The sequence below is a fragment of the Squalius cephalus genome, assembly GCF_949319135.1.
Source record: "Squalius cephalus genome assembly, chromosome: 17".
Taxonomy (NCBI): Eukaryota; Metazoa; Chordata; class Actinopteri; order Cypriniformes; family Leuciscidae; genus Squalius; species Squalius cephalus.
Genome location: NC_137138.1, coordinates 19,802,987 through 19,824,795, shown reverse-complemented (window position 1 = coordinate 19,824,795; position 21,809 = coordinate 19,802,987). Strand labels below are relative to the sequence as shown.

Below are 21,809 nucleotides of genomic sequence, written 5' to 3'. Positions count from 1 at the left end.
GGCGGGTGTTAATGGCAAGTCCTGAAGGAAGTATTATAAAAGTTTATGTTTCACTATGGTTTTTATTTATTAAACCGTTCTCTTGGTGAATATATTGCGAAAGGCAAAGTTTAACGAGTGTTTGCAATCAAACCATATAATGTGAGTGAAATGTTCTTTATGACAACACAATCCAAGTACCTCCTTTTGTCATTTAACCATCCTAGTTTGCTAATGAAGCAGCTTTCATAATCTATTTCATCTACTTTTACTGCTAAATTTCTAAATAATGATATATATATAGGCCTATATTTAAAAGGAAAAAATCTTCCTTGCAGAACTATCATGATAATTCTCAACTTCACTGATAATATCTCATCCTCAAATGACCTTTGATGCTTTAAAAAAATCTCTAAATCCAAGACAAATGTCGCACCATTTCGTCTTCCCCAAGAACCAATGTGTGCTTTTTTAAGAGGTGAGAGCTTGCAGCTATAGCTCTGGAAGTGAAAAAAAGATCTCATCCTCTTCTGATCCTGCTTTTTCTCTCTTCAGCTCATCATTCTGCTAGATTTGTGAGTGGTGGAGATCTTTGAAGCTGAAATTTATCTGTAAATCTCAACATGATACTTGAGAAACAATGAAACTCTCCAAGGCCAACGGAGATGATGCAATGAAAGCTGTATTCTATGAGAAACTAGCAGAGGTTTATGTGCTGAAGGGCATTGACCTGTGGCACATCTTTCCCTCTTTTTAAACTTCCAGATAATCACTTTTAAGACTGATATACCAGCATTTTGATTGATGAATTTCAGTTGCTTAAAGGACAGGCCACCTAAAAATAAAAATCTTGTCAAAAACCTGTATGACTCTCTGTCTTCTATGGAAACATTGGAAACCAAATAACACTGGAGCCCATTGACTTCCATTCCAAATATCTTCTTTTATGTTCCACAGAAGAAAGAAAGCCATGCCATTTTGGAACACACTGAGGTTGAGTAAATGATGGCAGGATTTTCATTTTTGTGTGGAGTAGCCTATCCCATCCTCAAATGGAAAAGAGGATTGGATAGTCACTGTAGAACAGCGTACCCTGATGTTTTTCTTTCAGTTTTCTAGACGTATGAAAGGTTTGTGTGGCTATGAATCATTATCTACTGGAACATTTAGTTCAGTCTGACATAAAGAGCTGTCTTTCCTTTCAAAAGCAAGGTCAAAGCAGATTGCCTTCAGTAGTACTCGACAGCTGCAAACTAAAACCTATTTTGTAGCTGGATGATATATGAGAGATATTGCTATCTTACTCCCATTAATCATCTATTTGTTATTGACTTTATAAAAGACAAATGCTATTTCCATTATATCCAATTTTATATCACACTGTACAGACTTATAAGCTGTACTGGAAAAGTCACTGATTTTTCTTCATTGCCCATGTATGGTACATCATTGCTACCCAGGTAACCAGCCTTGCGGTCATGCACTTGATGACTTGCTCTTTTGTGAGGCCATCGTAAAAGTTTATGGCTTGGTTATGATGATGGCGTACCCATAATTTTATGAAAAAGAGGCAGAGTTGAAGAGCGGTAGGGTATATAAGTGCAGGAAACTCGACCCATCAGTACCTCAGCTCTCAGCTCGCTCTTCATCTCCAACCAACAATCAACACCCAAACCATGGCTTTCAGCGGAAAGTGGGAAACCGAATCTCAGGACGGATATGAAGAGTTCTGCAAACTGATTGGTAAGCCGCTTCTTTTCAAACAACTATTTTTTGTTCTGTTGCTGGTGGTAACATCAGTGGAAGAGTTACTACTTGAAAAATTCATGAATTTCGGGCCACACTTCCATCCACTTAATCACAGGCTGATCTAGTTTAGACAATCTTTGTACAATGAATTGCTTTGGACAAGAAAATGTTGTCCTGCATATCATTTGCAAGCATGTTTTAAGGTTCTTGTCGCCCAAGTAATAAATGTTCTTTATTGGCATCAATGGTTTTACAAAGAACTTTTAAAATCCATGGAAATTTTCCATTTTACAAAGGTTCTTTATACTGGAACAGTATAAAAAAAATGGTTCTTTTACAAAGTGTTCAATGAAAGGTTCATTTTAAGAGTGTAGATTTAAATTTGAATATACGTGTGTGCATATTATATTTTTGTTTAAGAATATCTTAATCTTAAAAAAATGCTTTGAGAAATCAAGCCCCGCCTCCTTTCTTTATTAGTATAACTGTCAGCTGATATGGGTGGTCTTAATTGTTACAAATTTGTGAATTTAATAAAATCAGTACAAACTGAGGTTCTCTAAATTATGATCGCTCTTACACACCTCAGGTATCCCTGATGATGTCATCTCAAAGGGACATGACTTCAAGCTTGTGACAGAAATCATCCAGAACGGAGAGGACTACACATGGATCCAGTACTACCCAAATAACCACGTCGTGACCAACAAATTCACTATTGGCAAAGAGAGTGAGATGGAGACTGTTGGAGGGAAGAAATTTAAGGTATGGCATAGAAATACAGATTAGAGAGATTGGACCACAGCTTCTGAATATGACTGTGTATCTCCAACTTAAGTGAGATACTTAAATGCTAGTATGTTCATCTGTCCTCACCAGGGCATAGTCTCCATGGAAGGAGCCAAGCTGGCCATAAGTTTCCCCAAGTACCACCATACATCTGAGATCAGCGGTGGAAAGCTGGTGGAGGTGAGGTATTATCATTGTAGACATTATGCAATGATATGCAATTCTTGTAAAGTAGATAAAGTCTCCTTGCTTTGCTTCACAGACCTCCACAGTGCCAAGCGCCAAGGGTCCGGTTGTTTATGTACGTACCAGCAAGAAGATCTAACTCTAATATTGAGATAAATGACCCTCTTCTGCTCTGATCTCCAATTTACTTTAATAAAGTGTATGAGCTAAACTGACAACTGTCTCCTGACCTTTCCTCTACATCTGTCTATTAAATGATGAACTGAGCATCTAATGATGTCTCATTATAAAGAGGTGAAATATCTAATCAAATTAGAATGATTGCGGACAGCATGACCACCACTGGAGGGCAGTCCACACTTAAATCCTGCATGAACCCCAGGCAGTTCTCTAACAAAGACATAAGCATCCATTTTTAATGCATCCCTATGGAAACACTAATGATAAAGCAAGTGGAGGCTTGATTTTTCAAGGTAACTCTTCAAGATTGAGACATTCTTAATCAAACAAATACACACACATACAATCAAAGCAAAAATTATTCTGACATAATTTTGATATTATTTTAATAGTGGGTGCAGGAGACTATAGTTAATTTATGTTAATTAAGTCAACTGTGACATATTAAACCCAGAAATTCTTCATACAGTGGACTACCAGTAAAATGTATACAAATTTGGGACCAAAAATTATTCAGACACTTCGACCTGACCGTGTTTTGCTTAAGTGTTTTTTTCTTTAATTGCTAATGCGACTTTTTTACAACACAGACTGAACAAAATTAAGCATTGCTTGGTAACTGGTTGATCTAAATTGGTATTATCTAATTGTGTACTTAAATTAAACAGCTGACAGATACTCAACCTAATTCATCTTTGAGACAGTCTAACAGAAGAATGGCCAAAACCAGTGAAATATCAACTGATTTGATAACTGAGTTATTTTATTACCATTTTTTAATGCAATTATAGCAAATAAACTGTGATAATGTGAGAAATGTTGAAGGTCTGAATAAATTTGGGTTTGACTGTATGTATGTGTATAATATATATATATATGTGTGTGTGTAGTCTATATATCTATCTATCTATATGTGTATATCCACTCTATATATTTGTTTGTGTATGTACACACTATGTACACTCATATAAATAAAATAAAATATTGAGGACAATACTAATAAAATAAAGTAGGTGGGGCTTTATTTTAAGATATTAAGAAACAAAATAAAATAAAATAAAATAATTCTGAGGGCAATACTAATAAATAAGGACATGTGGCTTTATTTTTCAATGCAATTATTTTTAGATTAAGACATAAGCAATTCAAAAATAATTTTTAAAAGGTGTCACGTGTTTAATCTTTAACTCATCAAAACAGTTCATTGTAATTGACCACGAATGCATAAAGAAATAAAACAAAAGCAGTCGAGGGAGCGCTTCTGTTTAGAGGTACCCCCTCCTGATAATTAAGAAAAAAGGTGCCAGCCCCTCCCCTTCCTTGCTTTGCAAACAAAGGTTGTGAAAATGATCCATTACCCAACTGCCCCTTTGCCAGCTCTCAACCCCCCTCATCTGATTTGACATCTCTTCATCATCACACCAACTCAGACATGTGTCCCACCTCCCAGGGTCTGCGCATGTACCCCCCACCAGGCTCCAGCACAAAGGGAGGACCCCTCTCTCGGTCTGCTATCCACCCAATCTCTTTAATTAAACAGATAAGAGGCCAATCTCTGCAAAACCCCTAATCCGCGAGCTCCACCTTTTTCAGGAATTAATTGTTAACATTTTAAAGGGATCTTCCACCCAAAAAATAAAAAATTTACTCACCCTCAATGATTTTTTTTTTTTTTTCAGATGAACACAAAGATCACAACAGTGATTCATAGAACCCCTTATGTCTTCTGAAGTGAAACAATAGGTGTGTGAAAAAAATACTAGTATTTTAAACATTAATTTAATAATAAACCATCACTTTCAGCAACTCTGTCATACTCCTAGACCAGTTTTATAGCCTATAAAGTGATATGGCCTCTTAAAAGAATAAAATTATATAAGGTTGTATAATAAGGCTTAAGTCAAGAAAGGTTTTATAAGGCCATTAAAGGGATAGTTCACCCAAAAATGAAAATTCTGTCATCATTTACTCACCCTGTATGACTTTCTTTCTTCCGTGGAACACAAAAGAAGATATTTTGAAGAATGTTGATAGCCAAATAGTTTTCGGTTCACGTTGACTACACAAAAAAAATACATTGGAAGTCGAAATGGTGTTAGTCTTCAAAATATCTTCTTTTGTGTTTTACAAAAGAAATGAAGTCATACAGGTTTGGAATGTTTTTGGTTGAACTATCCCTTTAAGGTCTAACACGTCAACCAAGAAACATCATGGCTGCCTCTATTACTTTAAAGGACTCTTTGTGTAAAAAAAAAAAGTAAAAGCCTATAACCACTATGATCAAATGATCTCTGTACATTCCAATGTTAAATCTTATCTTCTCTGTTTTGCACCACACCGGTGTTTCCTTAAAACACACGGACAGAAAAATAACTTTTTGCCCATTACTCCAACTTCACTCTATTGTCGGCTGCTCTTTGAGCCCGAGAGCTTTTATCTCTGAAACGATCAGTGGTACTCAGCTGGATGCGCTTTATTTGTTTAGTGGTGTTTAGTGACAGGAAGAACCACCATGTGGGGCAGGAATCTCCCCCATTGTCTTCAGTCCAGCACGTTACATGCCGGGAGGAAGGGGGAGGGCCGTGGTATTTGGGGTGGAGCCAAATGAACACGACCCCACCCCCCATCCCCCGCCCCCTTCACCACTTCCAAAGACCTTTTCATGTGCAATGAGTCCAGACATTCACATGAAACAACTCGCCTTGAGCCATGCAAATCCAGCGTCTATTCAAAATGTATGATTCACACATGAACGAAACATTTACCAAGCTTTTGTGCTTTTTTTTTCCCTTTTCATTTTATTTCTGGGGTTTTCATCCAATTTACACCTGTTATCTCCTCCCCTACCCAAATACAGGCTTTTAAATAAACCCATTAGATCACTGAATGAGCAGAATCAATTCTCTAGTCTACTAAATGCCTAGAGATTCAGGAGACATTGGTTGCAATGTGCAACATTTTCTTGGTGGAAAAATAAATCACTGCCTGGAAGCAGTAATCGCGTGTTAAAACAAACCAAACCAACAAAAAACTAATTCTACATAGTAAAAAAGTAGTGGTACAAAATAAAAATAAAAAAAGAAATATACAGTCTAAAAAGTAACAAACTAATGATTACATATTGCACACACAGAGGCTTCAACAAGAGAATGACTTGAAATATCAAACAGTGCGTGTCTGTTACAGTGAACACCGTTCTCTACCTATACAAAATACGGGACTTTAACACAATTAAAGGTTCTGGATAAAAAAAATGCAACGAAACACGTGAATGTTCTGACCAATTAAGAAAAAACATCAAACGAAAAGACAAGCCCTGCAGAATCAGCAAGTAAATGGCAATATATTGAGGTAGTTCAAAGTTCAGGACTGTAGGAGAAAGATTTTGATCCAAAGTCCAGTAAAGTGGTTGAAAAAGCTTCTCATTCAGCAGGACGTAAAGCAGACACTTTGGTCTAAAGGCCAGTCAACATAAAGGAATTCATTGTGTAGTCTAAGAACCAAAAAAAAAAAGAACAGGAAAGAATGTTTGGTTAATTTTATCTTTAGTTTGCAACAATAATAATAAAATATTTTGGACCAAATATTACAGTCTGCTTTAAAATATCCAGTTTGTTTAACAGAAACAAAGACGTCTGGACTAAAAGGTTGATCTAAAGGTATGACGCTACAAATTGAAGCACACTGTAACAGCAGAACCATCTTTTCTAACCCGAGCGGTGAGGTTAAACCAGTTCTTAGCATGACCTTGGAGGTAAATGTGAACGACAGTGTAACAGTGAGGTAATCTTTACGAGCCACAGTGTCTGATAGGAACAATGAAGTCGTCTTCATAGCGCACGGCAGAACTGCAGGGCGATCATGGCTATTTTTCCCTGTGGGGAGGAGGAACTGGTAAAGCATGGTTTCCTCCAGCACAGATGCCTCCGTCCCTCGGGGCGTCTCCTTCCATCTGCCTGAGGGAACCGGAGCCTCAGCGTAACGTCAACCTTCTCCACAGACCGCGTCGGCAAGAAACAAAAGGAGCTACTTCATACAAACATCAGCTGGTTCAATGGTATGTTGTGTGTATGTATTAAAGATATCTGTACATCCCTGATTTGTGGCATGTCACTGTAAACAAGACCAGAAGGGAGACAGGATTCTTGGTCGTAAAGCCATCGGTTCATATAAAAGGCAGCAGCATCAAAGGACCATACAGCAAAATCCAGTGTGAAAGTTCAAGGACTCGTTTGATAATGCTGGTGGGATGGAATCCGGATCTCCGTGATTTCTCTTCTTAAGGCTGTATGCTTAGAAAAAAAAAAAAAAAAAAAAGGATATTTGTCATAATCCCTAAGTCAAAAGAGCATCCTTCCTCTTTTTTTGAGGTCGACAGTTTGTGGCACAGCACTGGAAGAAGGTCCTCACTTGGCTAAATAATCTTAAAAAATAGACATCCTCAGTTCATAAAAATCCCAAAAGGAAGCAGCCAAAGCTAAAAAACGAGAGCTTAAAGGCCGTTTTTTAAGTTAATACTATAACCTCCGTGGGGTCCGCTCGACTCTTGGCCTTCTGTTTGGAAAGTCTTCGCCGGCGTCCAAGACGAAGCCCCTCGGGGACGGAGAGGGCGGAGGACGGTGGCAGCCCAAGGTTGAGTTTGTCCTCCCTCTCCTGGCGTCACCTGTCAAAGCAGCCGGCTGTGAAGGTGTGGTGGGAGCTCAAGTAGCCGCTCCCGTAAGTCAGACCGAGGCAGTGTCGCTCGGGTCCCATGCTCACCTGCATGGAGATGGGACCCGGGAGGGGCAAGCCTCGCAGCCCCGTCGCCAAGCTGGGGAAAGAAGCGAAGGAGCTGGCCGGCATCGAGGCCGAAAGCAGACTGGCCTGGTGGGGCTGCAGATATTCCCGAGAGCCCACCGGTCCCAGGGCCTGGCAGTCGGCCAGCATGTGCAGCTGGGACAGTGCCGGCGAGTGTTGGGAGAGTTGTGGGTAGTTGCTGGCCTGGAGGAGCAGCTGCTGGGTGCTGGAGGTGGGCTGCCTCTGCAGAGAGGGGGTGGCAGGGCTGGGGGGGATGAGACCTTGTGGCTGGAGACTCTGACCGGCGGAAGGGGAGGATTTGGATTTGTTGGCCTCTTTTACGTCGTTGTCATGAGCGCTGAAAAATGAAACGAAAGGCAACTGTAAGGGCAAGGTGAAGTGAAGCACGTGCGGTTTACTTCAGGGAACATCATGCTGCATGAACGAGGGTATATATACTGCGGTTTGCTCTTACAGTAACATGAGCTGGATGCACTGCGTCAGATGATCCCAGGAGTAGCCCGTGAGCAGGTGGAGGACAGTGGTCCAGCTGGGGGAGATCTGCAGGCAGATTCTGGACGCAGCTATGCATGCAGCTGCCACCTGAGAGGGCCTGAAGCTCAGGAAGGCATGATCTACAACAAAGACGCACACAAAACACACTATATTATATCCTCAGTGATTATATCACGGTTAAGACATTGTTAGGCACAGAGCTTGCATATAAAACCACTTTAAAAATAAGCAATAAATTACAGTGCTATGCATAAGTTTAGACACCCATGCTAAAGTTGACTAAAAAGAAGATTAAAAAATCATCTTTTGGAAATTGAACTTAATGCCTTAATTTAAAAATTAGGAAAAATCCAACCTTTAAGGACACCAATTTTCTCTGTGAATGAATAATGTATCGTAAATAAATCAATGTTCTTCCTTAAAATACAGGGTGCATAAGTTTGGACACCCCTATGTTAAATTCCCATAGAGGCAGGCAGATTTTTATTTTTAAGTATTTAAAAAATTTTTTTTTTTAGGATACTATGCATCCTGATAAAGTTCCCTTGGCCTCTGGAATTAAAATAGCCCCACATCATCACATAGCCTTCACCATACCTAGAGATTGGCATGGAGTACTTTCCATAAGATCATCTCTCAATGCAAATCAAACCAGCTATTAGGCTAACTGAAATAAAACCATGCCAATCTCTAGGTATGGTGAAGGCTATGTGATGATGTGGGGCTATTTTAATTCCAGAGGCCAAGGGAACTTTATCAGGATGCATAGTATCCTAAAAAAATTTTTTTTTTAAATACTTAAAAATAAAAATCTGCCTGCCTCTATGGGAATTTAACATAGGGGTGTCCAAACTTATGCACCCTGTATTTTAAGGAAGAACATTTATTTATTTACGATACATTATTCATTCACAAAGAAAATTGGTGTCCCAAAAGGTTGGATTTTTCCTCATTTTTTAAATTAAGGCATTAAGTTCAGTTTCCAAAAGATGATTTTTTATTCCTCTTTTTAGTCAACTTTAGTATGGGTGTCTAAACGTATGCATAGCACTGTATATCAATTAATGATTATTTACAAAGCATATAAAAAATAAAATATGCATTTAAATGTATATTTGATAAAAAAATATTCAAATTAAAAAATGTAATTACATTATTGTAAATGTTAATGTACATCATTTTTGTTCTTCCACCAAGTAATTATAAAGTTCATTGGTCAGTAGACCATTTACAGTTGCCAAGCAAAAAAAACAACAACAAATAATTTAATCAATTAAGGTTCGGTCACATATATTGACTTTTGTACATTATTGTACATTGTATTGTATTCTACATTATTATGGGAATTGTAATACACACTACTGTGCAAAACTTTGTGGTAAGGAGGATTTAGTTTGATAGAATACTTCTATTAAATTGATCAAGTGACAGTAATGTTACAAAAAATATATATTTAAGTAAATGCTGTTCTTTTGAACTTTCTATTCATCAAATAATCCTGAAACAGATGTATCACTGTCTCCACAAAAATATTAAGCAGCACAACTGTTTTCAACATTGATCATAATCAGAAGTGTTTCTTGAGCAGCAAATCAGCATATTAGAATGATTTCTGAAGGATCATGTGACACTGAAGACTGGAGTAATGATGCTGAAAATTCAGCTTTGCATCACAGGAATAAATTACATTTCAATTCAATATTTCACAATATAACTCTTTTTACTGTATTTTTGATCAAATAAATTCAGCCTTGTTGAACATAAGAGCATACCTTTAAAAACATGAAAAAAATCGTACAGACTAATCGTGCTAATTTGAACGCTAATGTGTATTGGAGGTTTGTTATATAATGACGATATCAAAATTATAACATTTCTATCAAATTTACAATATGAATTGATCTTCTCAAGCTACACTTTTAATTGCTAAACGTTTCATCATCACTATTACTCATTTCATTTGAAATAAAATTCAAATAAAAATGACTTTTTCTTACCTTGCAAAGAGACTTCCAGGAAGTAGTGTGTGTACTTGTCCATGAAAGCTTTGGTCTTGGACAGGGAGGAGAGGGGCCAGCCGTTGTGTAGGTCCCCCTCCTGGACAGCAGCGTGGAGGTAGTAGTCAATGAAGTGGGCAGGTGTGGGCATGCACAGGTTCCAACCGAACGTCTCCAGCAGCAGCAGCTCCATCTTGATGAGGTCCCGCTTGTTGAGGGTGAGGTTCAGGCTGCACATGAAGCCCAGAGTGTTCAGCTGCTCCAGTTTGGGCACACGGTCCTCCTTCTCCTCAAACTTACCTGTGAAAAGACCAGCAAATATCTGAGCTTGTGCATTTCATTTGATCAATGTTACATGCTTGGTTAAATCACGATGTTAAAATACGAATGGATTTCCCTGTGGATTATCCCGCTGTTATCCCAGACATCACATCAGAGATGTCACGTTACAGATTCATGATGTGTAATGGATGAAAGCAAGGGAATTTTATAGCGATTTCTTTTTTTCCAGATGTCACTGAGATCTAAAACATTCTTGATCTAAGAACAATACATCTCTGTGCTTCATTCACACACTTAGGTTTCTTTAAAAGGATATGCATTGGCATCAAGGTGAGGCATTTCATGAATTCCTGTAATGAAAGAGCACAGCTGCCTCATGGTGAATTAGCCCTTCTCTTCAGAATTCCTTTGTTCTCTTGGTTTCCCCTTCCTGACTCTAGGTGCTAGGTGTTAATATCTTTTCCCCAAAGTCCAAGGCTCCCTAGTATTGCTTCCCCTGCAGTCTAATGCTCCAACAATAAGGGCCCCACGACCTCTGACTTCTGCGGCTCATGGTTGAGCGCACACAGTCCCCCACAGATCACTGGCTGGCGTGGAGGAGACGCAGTCCAAACAGCAAAGAGAAACCAAGGTCACGCCTTCATTCCTTGGCACTTTCAATAAACGTCTGCTATAGACAACGTCAGGTCTTTGTCCTATTAAATGAAACATTACATCTTAAAGCACTATCAGGCCTTTACATCATATGTGACCCTGGACTACAAAACCAGTCACATGGGTCAATTTTTTGCAATGGAGATGTATACGTCATCTGAAAGCTGAATAAATAAGCTTTCCATTGATATATTGTAGATATGAATAGGATAATATCTGGCCGAAATATACAACTATTGAAAATCTGGAATCTGAGGGAACAAAAAAATCGAAACATTGAGAAAATCGCCTTTAAAGTTGTGCATTTACAATTGTGCTGCATTCACTCACAAAAATAAATGTTTTATATATTTACGGTAGGAAATTTACAAAATATCTTCATGGAACATGAGCTTTACTTAATATCCTAATGATTTTTGGCATAAAAGAAAAATCTATAATTTTGACCCATACAATGCATTGTTGGCTATTGCCACAAATATACCCGTGCGACTTGTGACTGGTTTTGTGATCCAGGGTCACAAATACTCGCTCTGCACATATGGATGTGTACCTAATTTTTTAATTCACTTTGATTTGAATAATATTTTGCTGTTAAAAGTAAAAGTACCCTTTATTATAACAAAAACTGTGCATCTACTGCAAGCTGTAATATAAACACCCAGTTATTAGAAGAGTCAGATGTTAACTCAATAAATGCTCTCACAAATTTAGTAAGTAATTCGTTACACCATGTGTTCATCCAGTTCCTCTACGACCTAAAATATTTACTCTAAGTAACCCCTGAAATGAACTGGGCAATAAGTGGGTGTTTCTTCAGCTATGAGTACTTCAGTTTAGAAAATAAACTCTCTTTAAAATGCACTTTAAACTCTCGCTCTAGTTTCTCAACAGTGTATACATGCGTCACAAGAGAATTCTGTCAATTCTAATGAGATTTTCCTAAAACATTCACGATTTCTTTCAAATATGAAATAGCGTTTTAGTAGTATTCAGGCTGAATTTTATAAATAGAAATTTATGTTTCCTAAATGCACAATTAAATATTTTCTTTTTGCGTAATTTGAAAAATAAATAAATTTATATAGAATGGTAATTTGGTCTACAATTATTTCACTCTTAGTTTAAATGTGTATTTTACTAAATTTATATCAAAATGCAATAATATTTTAAGAATAACAGACTGGATCAAATATGAAGTTTACAACATTATTTCAAATTATTTGTATTTTATAAGTATATAATTACAATGATCTATCTATCTATCTATCTATCTATCTATCTATCTATCTATCTATCTATCTATCTATCTATCTATCTGTATATATATATAAATATATGTATGTATGTGTGTGTGTGTGTGTACATATATACACATATATATATATATATATATATATATATATATAAACACACACACACACACATAAAGACTTGAACTCAAAACCCAGGACAAATACAATTTCTTTTCTTTTTTCATTTCACTGTATATCCAGCAGCAGAACAGGAAACACTGGTGGACCTTCACAGTCAAAAATGCCAAGCTGACACACAAAAAAAAACGCTGCCCAGTGTCTTTTCTTAATTACCTGGGGTGTACAAATTCTTTTCATTAGCATCAAACCACAAGGGGGAATCTGTCACACTAATCTGAATATCAGGAACCCTGCTGAGTGTTTCAGTTCAAACATGCCCCTCTAGGGCCCTCAGCTCCCCCACCCCTCCCTCGCCCTCCTGAGGAAAGGGCCAGCCTGCATTTGACATGCTACTCTACACCGTTTTCTGAGCTGCAGCCCCATTAGTTACAGGACAGATGCCGTTTCAACAGGGCTTTTTGATGAAGACGGAAAAGTACCACACGATTAAGGTTTCAACTCATCTTGTTTTCATTATTCCTTCAACATGCAGAGAATAAACCTTTAATATCCAAAAAGATGACTTTTTTTATTTTTACATGCTATCAGATTCTGTGAAGAAAAACGAGTTTCACATCATGCATTGTGCCTTAAACCGTTACCATAACAAACCCCCATCACCCCAGTTCAGGAGAGGAAATGAGCCTGATATCTCACCCTCTTCTCCTCCTCCAAAGTTTTCAGCTAAAAGAATGAGAGCGGGTGGGTGTGGGGGGCTAATTGTGCTGATAACATCAAGCTCAAGTGTTCGTCCATGCATATCCTCAAGCTGCATTTAGCCATCATTCATCGCTGAACATTATCACCTGAAAATTAGATTTTCACATGTTCTCAGCCGAAGCTCTCGGCATGGTGCAATTTCTGCAGACTCAGCCTTCAGGATGATCATCCAGTGTTAATACCGACTTAATACGAGGTTACGCTCTGGTTTCAAATTATACGAGCTTAAAAAAAAACTTAAACCAAAGCAAATGAGCTTTAGACAGGCAGCAGTGTTATTTTAGTAGTATTATTATAATATTCCTTAATATTTGCAGTTAGCGTTTATTTTTATATTTTCCATTTTTTTTATTTCAGTTTAAATTTTAGTATTTGTTATGTACTTTTGTCAGTTTTATATTTCTATCTATTTTTTATTTATTTGGTAACACTTTACAATAAGGTTCCATAAGTTAACATTAGTTGACTACTTTAGTTAACATGAACTAACAATGAAAAATAATTCTAAAGCATTTATTAATCTTAATGTGAATATTAACATTTACTAATACATTACAAAAATAAAAGTTGTATAATTCAACATTATTTAATGAAGTTTAGTTGACACGAACTAACAAATGAACTAACTCATGTATTTTTATTTACTAAAACTTTAACAAAGATTAATAAATACAATGTATTAACATTGTTAATACATTAACTAAAATGAACTAACATTTATTTTCATTTTATTAGTCATTAGTCATTTTAGTACTTTTATTTCCATTAGTTGCCAAAATAGCATTTCTAATTTTTGTTTAAGTTTTTCATCCAATTTTTTTTTTTTTTTTTAGCTTTAATTTAATTGACAAAAATAGTTTTTAACAACACTGACAGGCAGTAGTATACGATTAACCTCTAAATAGGAGCACATGAACAACACTAAAATTAATTGTAAGATGGGATTTTCTATAACATGCAATCACAAACCAGTTTGTTTAATGCAAAGAGAGCGTCTCCCTACAATTTGTCATAATAAATCTTGGTCTGAATGGAAACTCTGCTGAGCTCTCAGCTTTAAGCGCCCTGTCCCACACACACTGACTCCAGGCGACTCTTAGAGAAACCCAACAATGGCCGCAGCCGCCTGAATCAATGACTTCGAGAGAGGGAGGGATATTTTAACAAGGAACATGAGCTAGAGCCATTATTCATTCAGTCAAAGCAATTAATTAATGCCTGAACACTGCCAATTGCCGGCCAGCGCAAAACAACCCTCCCCCAACAAGAGTCCGCCATAATGAGGGTCAGAAGTATGAGAGAGATTTGGCATTTAAAGACAACCTTTAGATTATTCAGGTCATTTAAGCACAGATGCATACGCAGAAAGCAATCTGAATTAATAACTGTCATTACGAAATCTGTTTTCGGACGCCTTGATCTAGGCTCCAGATTTTAATCTGTGAAAAACACCAACACATGGCGACACGTCACCCCCTCTATCTTATCTGTCCCGCTTTGTTTTGTGTGTAAGCAAGCAGACGTGCCACCACTGATAACACGCCATGCCACATTACACAGCACATGTATATTGAGTCAGATTTCCTTGTTTCCTGCACTATATATCTACTGGAGACATCAGGCGACACTTCTGCGTCACTCCAAGGCGGCCTCTCTCCTTTTGCTCTCGTAATCTACCAGAAATCGTCGGTTAGACTTAGGAGGCTTGCATCATGCCAACGCAGCTTTATCTTTCTGGTTTGTGCGTTGGATAGGTTGCCTTGGAGACTGACTAAAAGGTCTTGAGGCCAGCGGAGGCCATGCCCTCTTATGCACACAGCTGTCACACAGGCACAATACAACAGCCAGCTAGAGTCACACACGCTTGCTCCGAGTCCGTTCAATGCGAGCACTCACAAAATGAAATTTCTTGAGTTCAATTTCACTTCGGCTACCTGCAATGAGTTTACAGCCGGATCAGGTACAGGTAAAGGGGATGAAACACCAGCAGCACAGGCACATAAAAGCATCAACTACAGTGCAATCACATTACTCTTTGACTTACTGGCCAGGAGGAGGCAGGAGAGGGCGATGACGTACAGCTGCCGCACCGCTACGTCATAGTGGTCCATAAAGAGGTCGAGCAGGTAGACGGCCAGGTGACGCGCTGTAGGGCACAGCTGGTATCGGTTACTGAGAACAGCGAGCAGGTCGGCAAAGTACCGGCGCATCCCGATCTGTGGAGAGTGGGCCTGGTACGTCGGCAACTTCAGCTCCTATGGAGAAAAGGTTTGTTACATAGTACTATTGTAATAGTAATTGTTATTACACTTTACAGCATGATCAAATTCTTGTTTAAAATTGGCCAAACAACATTTAATCCAAATGTCCACTTAATCTTTATTATTTAGCCACTTCTTTATGACAGAAATGCTACAGCCACTGTCATTTCTTCAACAAGAACATGTGGACATCAAAAGATGCTAACTCGCAGCGAGGGTTTAACCTTTTATTTTGAAATCACAATGAACAATTTGCAGAACATTGATGTATTCTCTTGTGTTGGCATAGGTTTACAAATCTGTTGAAATGACACGCGTAACGTTGCATACCTAGATGCGTCTCTATTGCACGCATTGTGTTTATCGTGCGATTTATACGCGAAAATGAGTTTTTACGTGCATATGATACGCAGTTTTCGCGTGCATTTGATACGCACTTTATTGCGTGTAATATACACGCACCCCCACACTACTAATCCTACCCATGCGTATCATATGCACGTAAAAACTCATTTTGCTGTATAAATCGCACGAAACACAATGCGTGCAATAGATACGCAGTTAGTGTGATCGGGTTGGAATGTTATAAGCAACACAAACTCTCAGCTCATGCAGAGATGGAGGTTTTTAACCGAACAGCTGAGATGCGCTCTGTGTATTTAAATTCTAACAGTGCAACAGTTCGCTATGAAACACAAAGCGCGTCAGACTTTATTAGACATTATTGGAAACCCAAACAAACAGCACATCGAAAGAGTTTGTGTAGAGCAGCATTTACTGTAAACGGAGCCGCTCTCAGACACTGGAAGAAACATGTGACCTGTACGCATCTAAATAATTAATGGGTCGCTTCACTCTGAAATACACAGCACATATATTTGAAGACTTCAGATGCTAAAGCTGCTCTCCGCCACCTCCGTCAAAAAAGAGAAGATGACATTGAGTGAATGCTCTCCGCACAGATTACACCTTCATTAAATACTTTCGCCTCAAACCCGCTAAATCCCAGCCTCAGCCCATTCAGAAATACCACTTCGTTGGCAGAACCCTCTAAACTCCACTTCCCTTTGCCAGATAAGGCCTCCGAGTTCACAGAACCAATCAGAAGACGCAAATCGAATTATATGATTTCAAGATGAATGACGGGGTGTGTTTGAGCCGGCTTTCAATAATCGAGCTGCAAGTTTTTATCCTGTTTAAATAAACAAGATGTTTAGAAGTTTATACAAGAAAGATACATTTTATGACAACAGATAGTTTAGATTTGACTAATATCGGTTTAAATGTTTACTGACTTAATGCACTTCTAAGTGCAAAACTTACTTAACTGTACACTTATTATAGTTATTTATTTATTATTTATATTTGATATCAATTTTATATTTATGTATTATATATATTTAAAATTGTATATAGGTTATTATATTTTAAAAACTTTTTATTTTTTTTATTTTAAGCGTAATGTATATGGTGTAGTTATTGTGTAATGTCTTCTATTTATGGATAGATGGATGGGTGGATAGATGGATGGATGCTTTATTAATCCCCAGTGGGGAAATTGTAATGCATAAGCAGCCAGACTTCTCAGGACAATACACTACTATACAAAAATACAAACATATTATACACTACGTAAAGATTAACAGTGTACAAATATACAGAATAAACACAAAATACAAAAAAAAAAAAAACAATAATTACAAGAGGCTGTATATGCAAAGTGTGCATATAATGTTTTATTTTCCTCAGGTGTTGTGGAATGAATGTGACCCACTAGTCCACCAAAAGATCAATGTTTTTATTTTGTTGTTTTGTGTTGTTATTTGTCATTTTGTGTCATTATGGTTATACTGCGTGAATTATTTTCTAGCCTTTTACCTTTATTCAGAGAGTGCAGTTAGGAGTGACTGGAGAGAGATAGGGTGGGATCGGGAAACAACCGCGGGTCACATTCGACCTGTGAGCACTTGGACCTGAATATGGTATAGACATGGTCACGGGGGAGTAGTGATTTTACTATGTATTGTCCAAAGAGTTGGGTTGAGAGGTTTTTTGAAAAAAAAAGAAGAAGCTGGTTTTGCAGCAAAAGACAATCAAATTGGTTAAATACCACTGAATTGACTAAAGTGACATTAAAACTAGGGCATTTCAATTACAGACTAATAACCTTTTCATTGCCATTAAAGTGAAATTACAGAACCTAAACACAGGAGCCTGATAAAAAAATAAAATAAATGCTGATTTAAAAGAAAAATGTCAGACGGACTTAAAGATTTTTGCATCTTCTTAAGTCTTAATTTCTTTAATTGAATCACAACCTTTGTGATTTCACAATAGCACTAAGCTATATTAGAATTTTTAAATGGGTTTAATATATTGTGCAGCCTTAGAAAACGGTCTAATAATGCGGTTAATGAATTCTCATCCATGGAATGCGCCACTTCCGGTATTTTGCTTATTAATCTGTAAATTGGAATCAAGCACTTGACTTTAATTGAGGAATCGTGAAGAAATTAAAAAAAGAAATTAACCCTTTCATTCAGCAAACATGCATTAAATTGATAAAAAGTGACAGAAAATATATTTGTGTTATACAAAAGATTTCTCAAATAAATGCCGTTCTATTAAACTTTCTAAATTCTATTCAAGATTCCTGACATGTAACACAGTTTCCACAAATTTATTAAGCAGTGCAACTATTTTCAAATGTTTCAAGCACCGAATCAGCATATTAGAATGATTTCTGAATGACCATGTGATTTTTTTTTAAACATAAAAAAATCTATTATTCTGTGATATTACTATGTATGATGGTAATTGTACTTTTAAAGTAAAATAAATACATTTGTACAAGGGTTAGAAAAGTAAAAACTTATGAACCAAGAGCATAAATTGCATCTAATTCTAAAACCATTTTTACATAGTGTTGCACTGTTCAAATAGATTACCAATTTTTGTTCCATAAATAAGACCCATTATAGTAATGTCCTTTTTTCAGCATTCTTTGCAATTTAGCAAACCAGAGCAGCTCTCAAAAATCCATCTGATACCAACTGCATAAAAATTACAATTCAAACATACCCAAAAAAGGCTGCAGTCACACTTAATAAGCGGCTAAATTGTCAAACTCTTTCCAGACATGAGTCCCACAGGCAGAGTGTGCCGCTTTATAGTGACTGTTGAGGAAAAAGCTGGTTCTTTTACAGGCCTAGCCATCATGTCTCACAGCCATCTGTCCCCTGTGGGGTGAGGGGCTGGGATTTGACCCTCTCAACGAGCCCTTTTGTAGGGCCTAGACAGCCCTACAGCTGCTGCTGTATTTGAATCAGATTGTCAACTGCATATCTTGATGCAAATCATTTTCAAGAGAACAAGCTTTAACTGTGACCATTTTCAAAGCATCTATAAATACAAGGTAAAGCTAAAGGAAATAAAACTAGTTTGGCCTTACATTTTTATGGATTGCGCAACGATAAAATAGGAATTGGCATTTGAACATCACACACATACAAAAAAAGAGAGAAAAGACTTGCTTGAATATTACCATTTACATTGCTGAAGACAGACTAAATTATAGCTGTAACACATTTTAAAGTGATGGAAAACACAACATTACAGAAAACATATTCTTGCAAAATTGAATTTGTGCTAAAAAACATTAGAGCAAAATGAAGAGCAAGGCTGCTAATTAACCTCCTAAAAGATTTCAATTCATTTCAAAGCCTCTTAGCTTTCGGTATTGACGTAGTGGGAGGTGAAGTCTGCCAACCTCCCACACAAAACAAATTAAACTATAGCCTATCTGTGCAAAGGGTTATCCCGTAAACATTTCTGCACAACATTAACTGAGCATTGCACGTTGGTGAACAGAGAGAGATTGTTCTGTCTAAATAAAATCCACCAACACCAAACCTCCAATCTTCAGATATTTCACTTTGCATCTCCAGTGCATTAGTCCTACTACACATCACTAGATTTCACATAGTGCAACTCTGACCAACCAGGTGGTGAAGAGAATAACGTGCCACGAAAGAAAACCCACTTTCTGTCACATACATCATTTAGCCACTCCTTGACACATGCTGAATAAACCCAGCAGGATTTAGTAATCTCAAGCTAACAGACAAACTCAAGTACAAACCCACACACGCAGACAGAACACTTCACATTCCAAACCGGATGTGAGCACACCCTGCAATAAACAGGACGGACAATAAAAAGACAACAGACTGCACTAAATAAATGCACTTAAACCTCGCTGTCTGATGAGTGCAATTCACTCAGCGGTGAGGAAACAAAAGTTCACATGGTTTAGCAATACACTTCCTAGTGTTCCAACTCAAAAAGTGTGTTGACCAATAACGACATAAAAGCTCTACACTGGTCTAGACTTTTACATCATTTGCTAAATTATATATATATATATTATTTATTCAGCAAATGATGTAAAGGTCTAGACCAGTGTAGAGCTTTATGTATATATAAGTTACGTTTTGTAAAAAAAAAACGTTAACGTAAAAATATGCATATATGACTTTAAAGTAAAAAAAAAGTAAAATAATTAAATTAGAAAATATGTTCAATTTAAACTAAAAGTAGGACCCTGGTGGTTTCGTCACAAGTCCTGGGACAGCGTTCCTAGTTGAAGATGATATTTAATATGATCATGATCAGGGAAGTGTGTTTTGCATACAAATGTAGACGATGCGATGGCAAGGAACCTTCATAAAGCCACAATCAGGAGATGTTTTCTAAGGGCTGTGTGATATTTCACACTTCCCCATCAAAGCTTGGGCAAGTCAAACCAATCCTGGTTTAATGTGTGGCAATCAAGCCAAGCGACGGAGGCCTGGATAATGACATTTGGAATGTTTGGAATTTGTAATGTACATTTGGATTAAAACTGCATTGTGACAACAACCCATGATGAACGCAAAGCTGTTCAACTCACCTTAATTCGCAGAGACTGATGGATGTCCGCTGCGAGCTGGCTTTTCCACCACTGCCCCTCCGTTTCCATCTTTCCCATCCAGAAAGGGCCCCAATCCTTAAACACAAACAAGAGCGTGAGAGGGAAAGAAGCAATGTCTGTCCAGTTTAGGCACTTCAACTACACTACTTCTATTTCAGGGAAAATGTCACAGTTCTTCAGGCGAACTAAAGGCATGATATAAGTGGGTGCTTGTGGGGAAATTCTTTTCTAGATTTACTGTGAGCTTGAAGTCCTCCAGCAAAGTTCAAGCAGTTCATCTTACGCTGAACTACAACAGCCTCTAGTTCCATCCCAAAAATCACGACTTTGTCTTATTTATTTGTGGAATACTTAATTAATAACACAAACATAGACAAAGCTTATGTATTTTGAGGTCACTTTGTTTCTTAAAAAAAATTAATAATAATAGAATCTGTCCGAAATGAAAGTGACCGGCGCCGCACATCCACCCCTGCGGCACGCCACGAGACCCCTATCACAGCGATATCAAGTATACACGAGAGTTGTGAACGAATAAAGCAATGAGTTTCGGGTTAAACGCGTTAATCGACCGCGACTATCTAAACTAAAACAGAAGCTGAAAATTAAACATTATAGGAAACCGTAAAACGCTCTTTATTAAGACAACAGCGCGTCTTACCACTGAGACAACGGCGCTCCGGACCAGACCCCTTTGTTTCAAAACTGCCGCATACTGGAGTTATATCCTTCAACTACGCTCGTGTGTACTTTTCAAAACAAATCCCATATCAAGGAAAATTCCTCCAGCGAATAACAACGTCGCTTCAATGTACACTTGGATGGGTTTTTTAATCAAAACACCGCCGCATGTGTGTCCAAGTTTAACCCTTTGACTTTTTTTCGCCGTCCCGTGCAGTGTGCTGAGCTGTGCTCCCCCAGCGGCCTGAGAGGAGCAGATCTGATGATGATGGTGAGCGGAGCTGCATGCTCGCTCCAAACGGGGAGGAGTCCGCCGCGCGGACATTAACATCATTAAAACATTGATAGATGTAAGACTGAAATGTGTGTTATTATTCAACTATCATCTAAATCTACAGGTGGTGATACGGTTTCCTGAGATTACTGATATTAAGTTATTGTGATGTAGAGGACAGTGCGAAGAACAGAAAATATTTAAATGTTGTATCATTTAATGCCAATAAATAAAATTGTTATCCTTATTTATGTATTTATCTGATCAATAATTCCTTTTTCAAATAATTACGCATTTTGCATAATAATGGGTGTTGATGGAATTTAAAAAAGAATATTTGTTTGTACAGATAGTGGTTGTACAAATGGCTAGTGAAAA

General features: G+C 37.6%; 2 protein-coding genes across 2 annotated transcripts; one reads left to right on the top strand and one right to left on the bottom strand.

Annotated features, from left to right (window-relative positions):
* Nucleotides 1–1,617: 1,617 nt before the first annotated feature.
* On the top strand, nt 1,618–2,857 carry fabp6 (fatty acid binding protein 6, ileal (gastrotropin)). Its single transcript, XM_079847783.1, has 4 exons — nt 1,618–1,722; nt 2,318–2,493; nt 2,608–2,697; nt 2,780–2,857. The coding sequence occupies exons 1-4, from the start codon at nt 1,656–1,658 to the stop codon at nt 2,840–2,842; spliced, it is 396 nt and encodes a 131-aa protein (XP_079703909.1). The 5' UTR covers nt 1,618–1,655; the 3' UTR covers nt 2,843–2,857.
* Nucleotides 2,858–5,670: 2,813 nt separating this feature from the next.
* ccnjl (cyclin J-like) lies at nt 5,671–21,418 on the bottom strand. Its single transcript, XM_079898274.1, has 6 exons — nt 21,138–21,418; nt 20,456–20,551; nt 15,288–15,498; nt 10,173–10,472; nt 8,135–8,294; nt 5,671–8,017 (listed from the first exon to the last, which is right to left on the bottom strand). Exons 2-6 carry the CDS (start codon nt 20,531–20,533, stop codon nt 7,543–7,545), a joined length of 1,224 nt encoding a protein of 407 aa, XP_079754400.1. The 5' UTR covers nt 20,534–20,551; nt 21,138–21,418; the 3' UTR covers nt 5,671–7,542.
* Between the last annotated feature and the right edge of the window lie 391 nt (nt 21,419–21,809).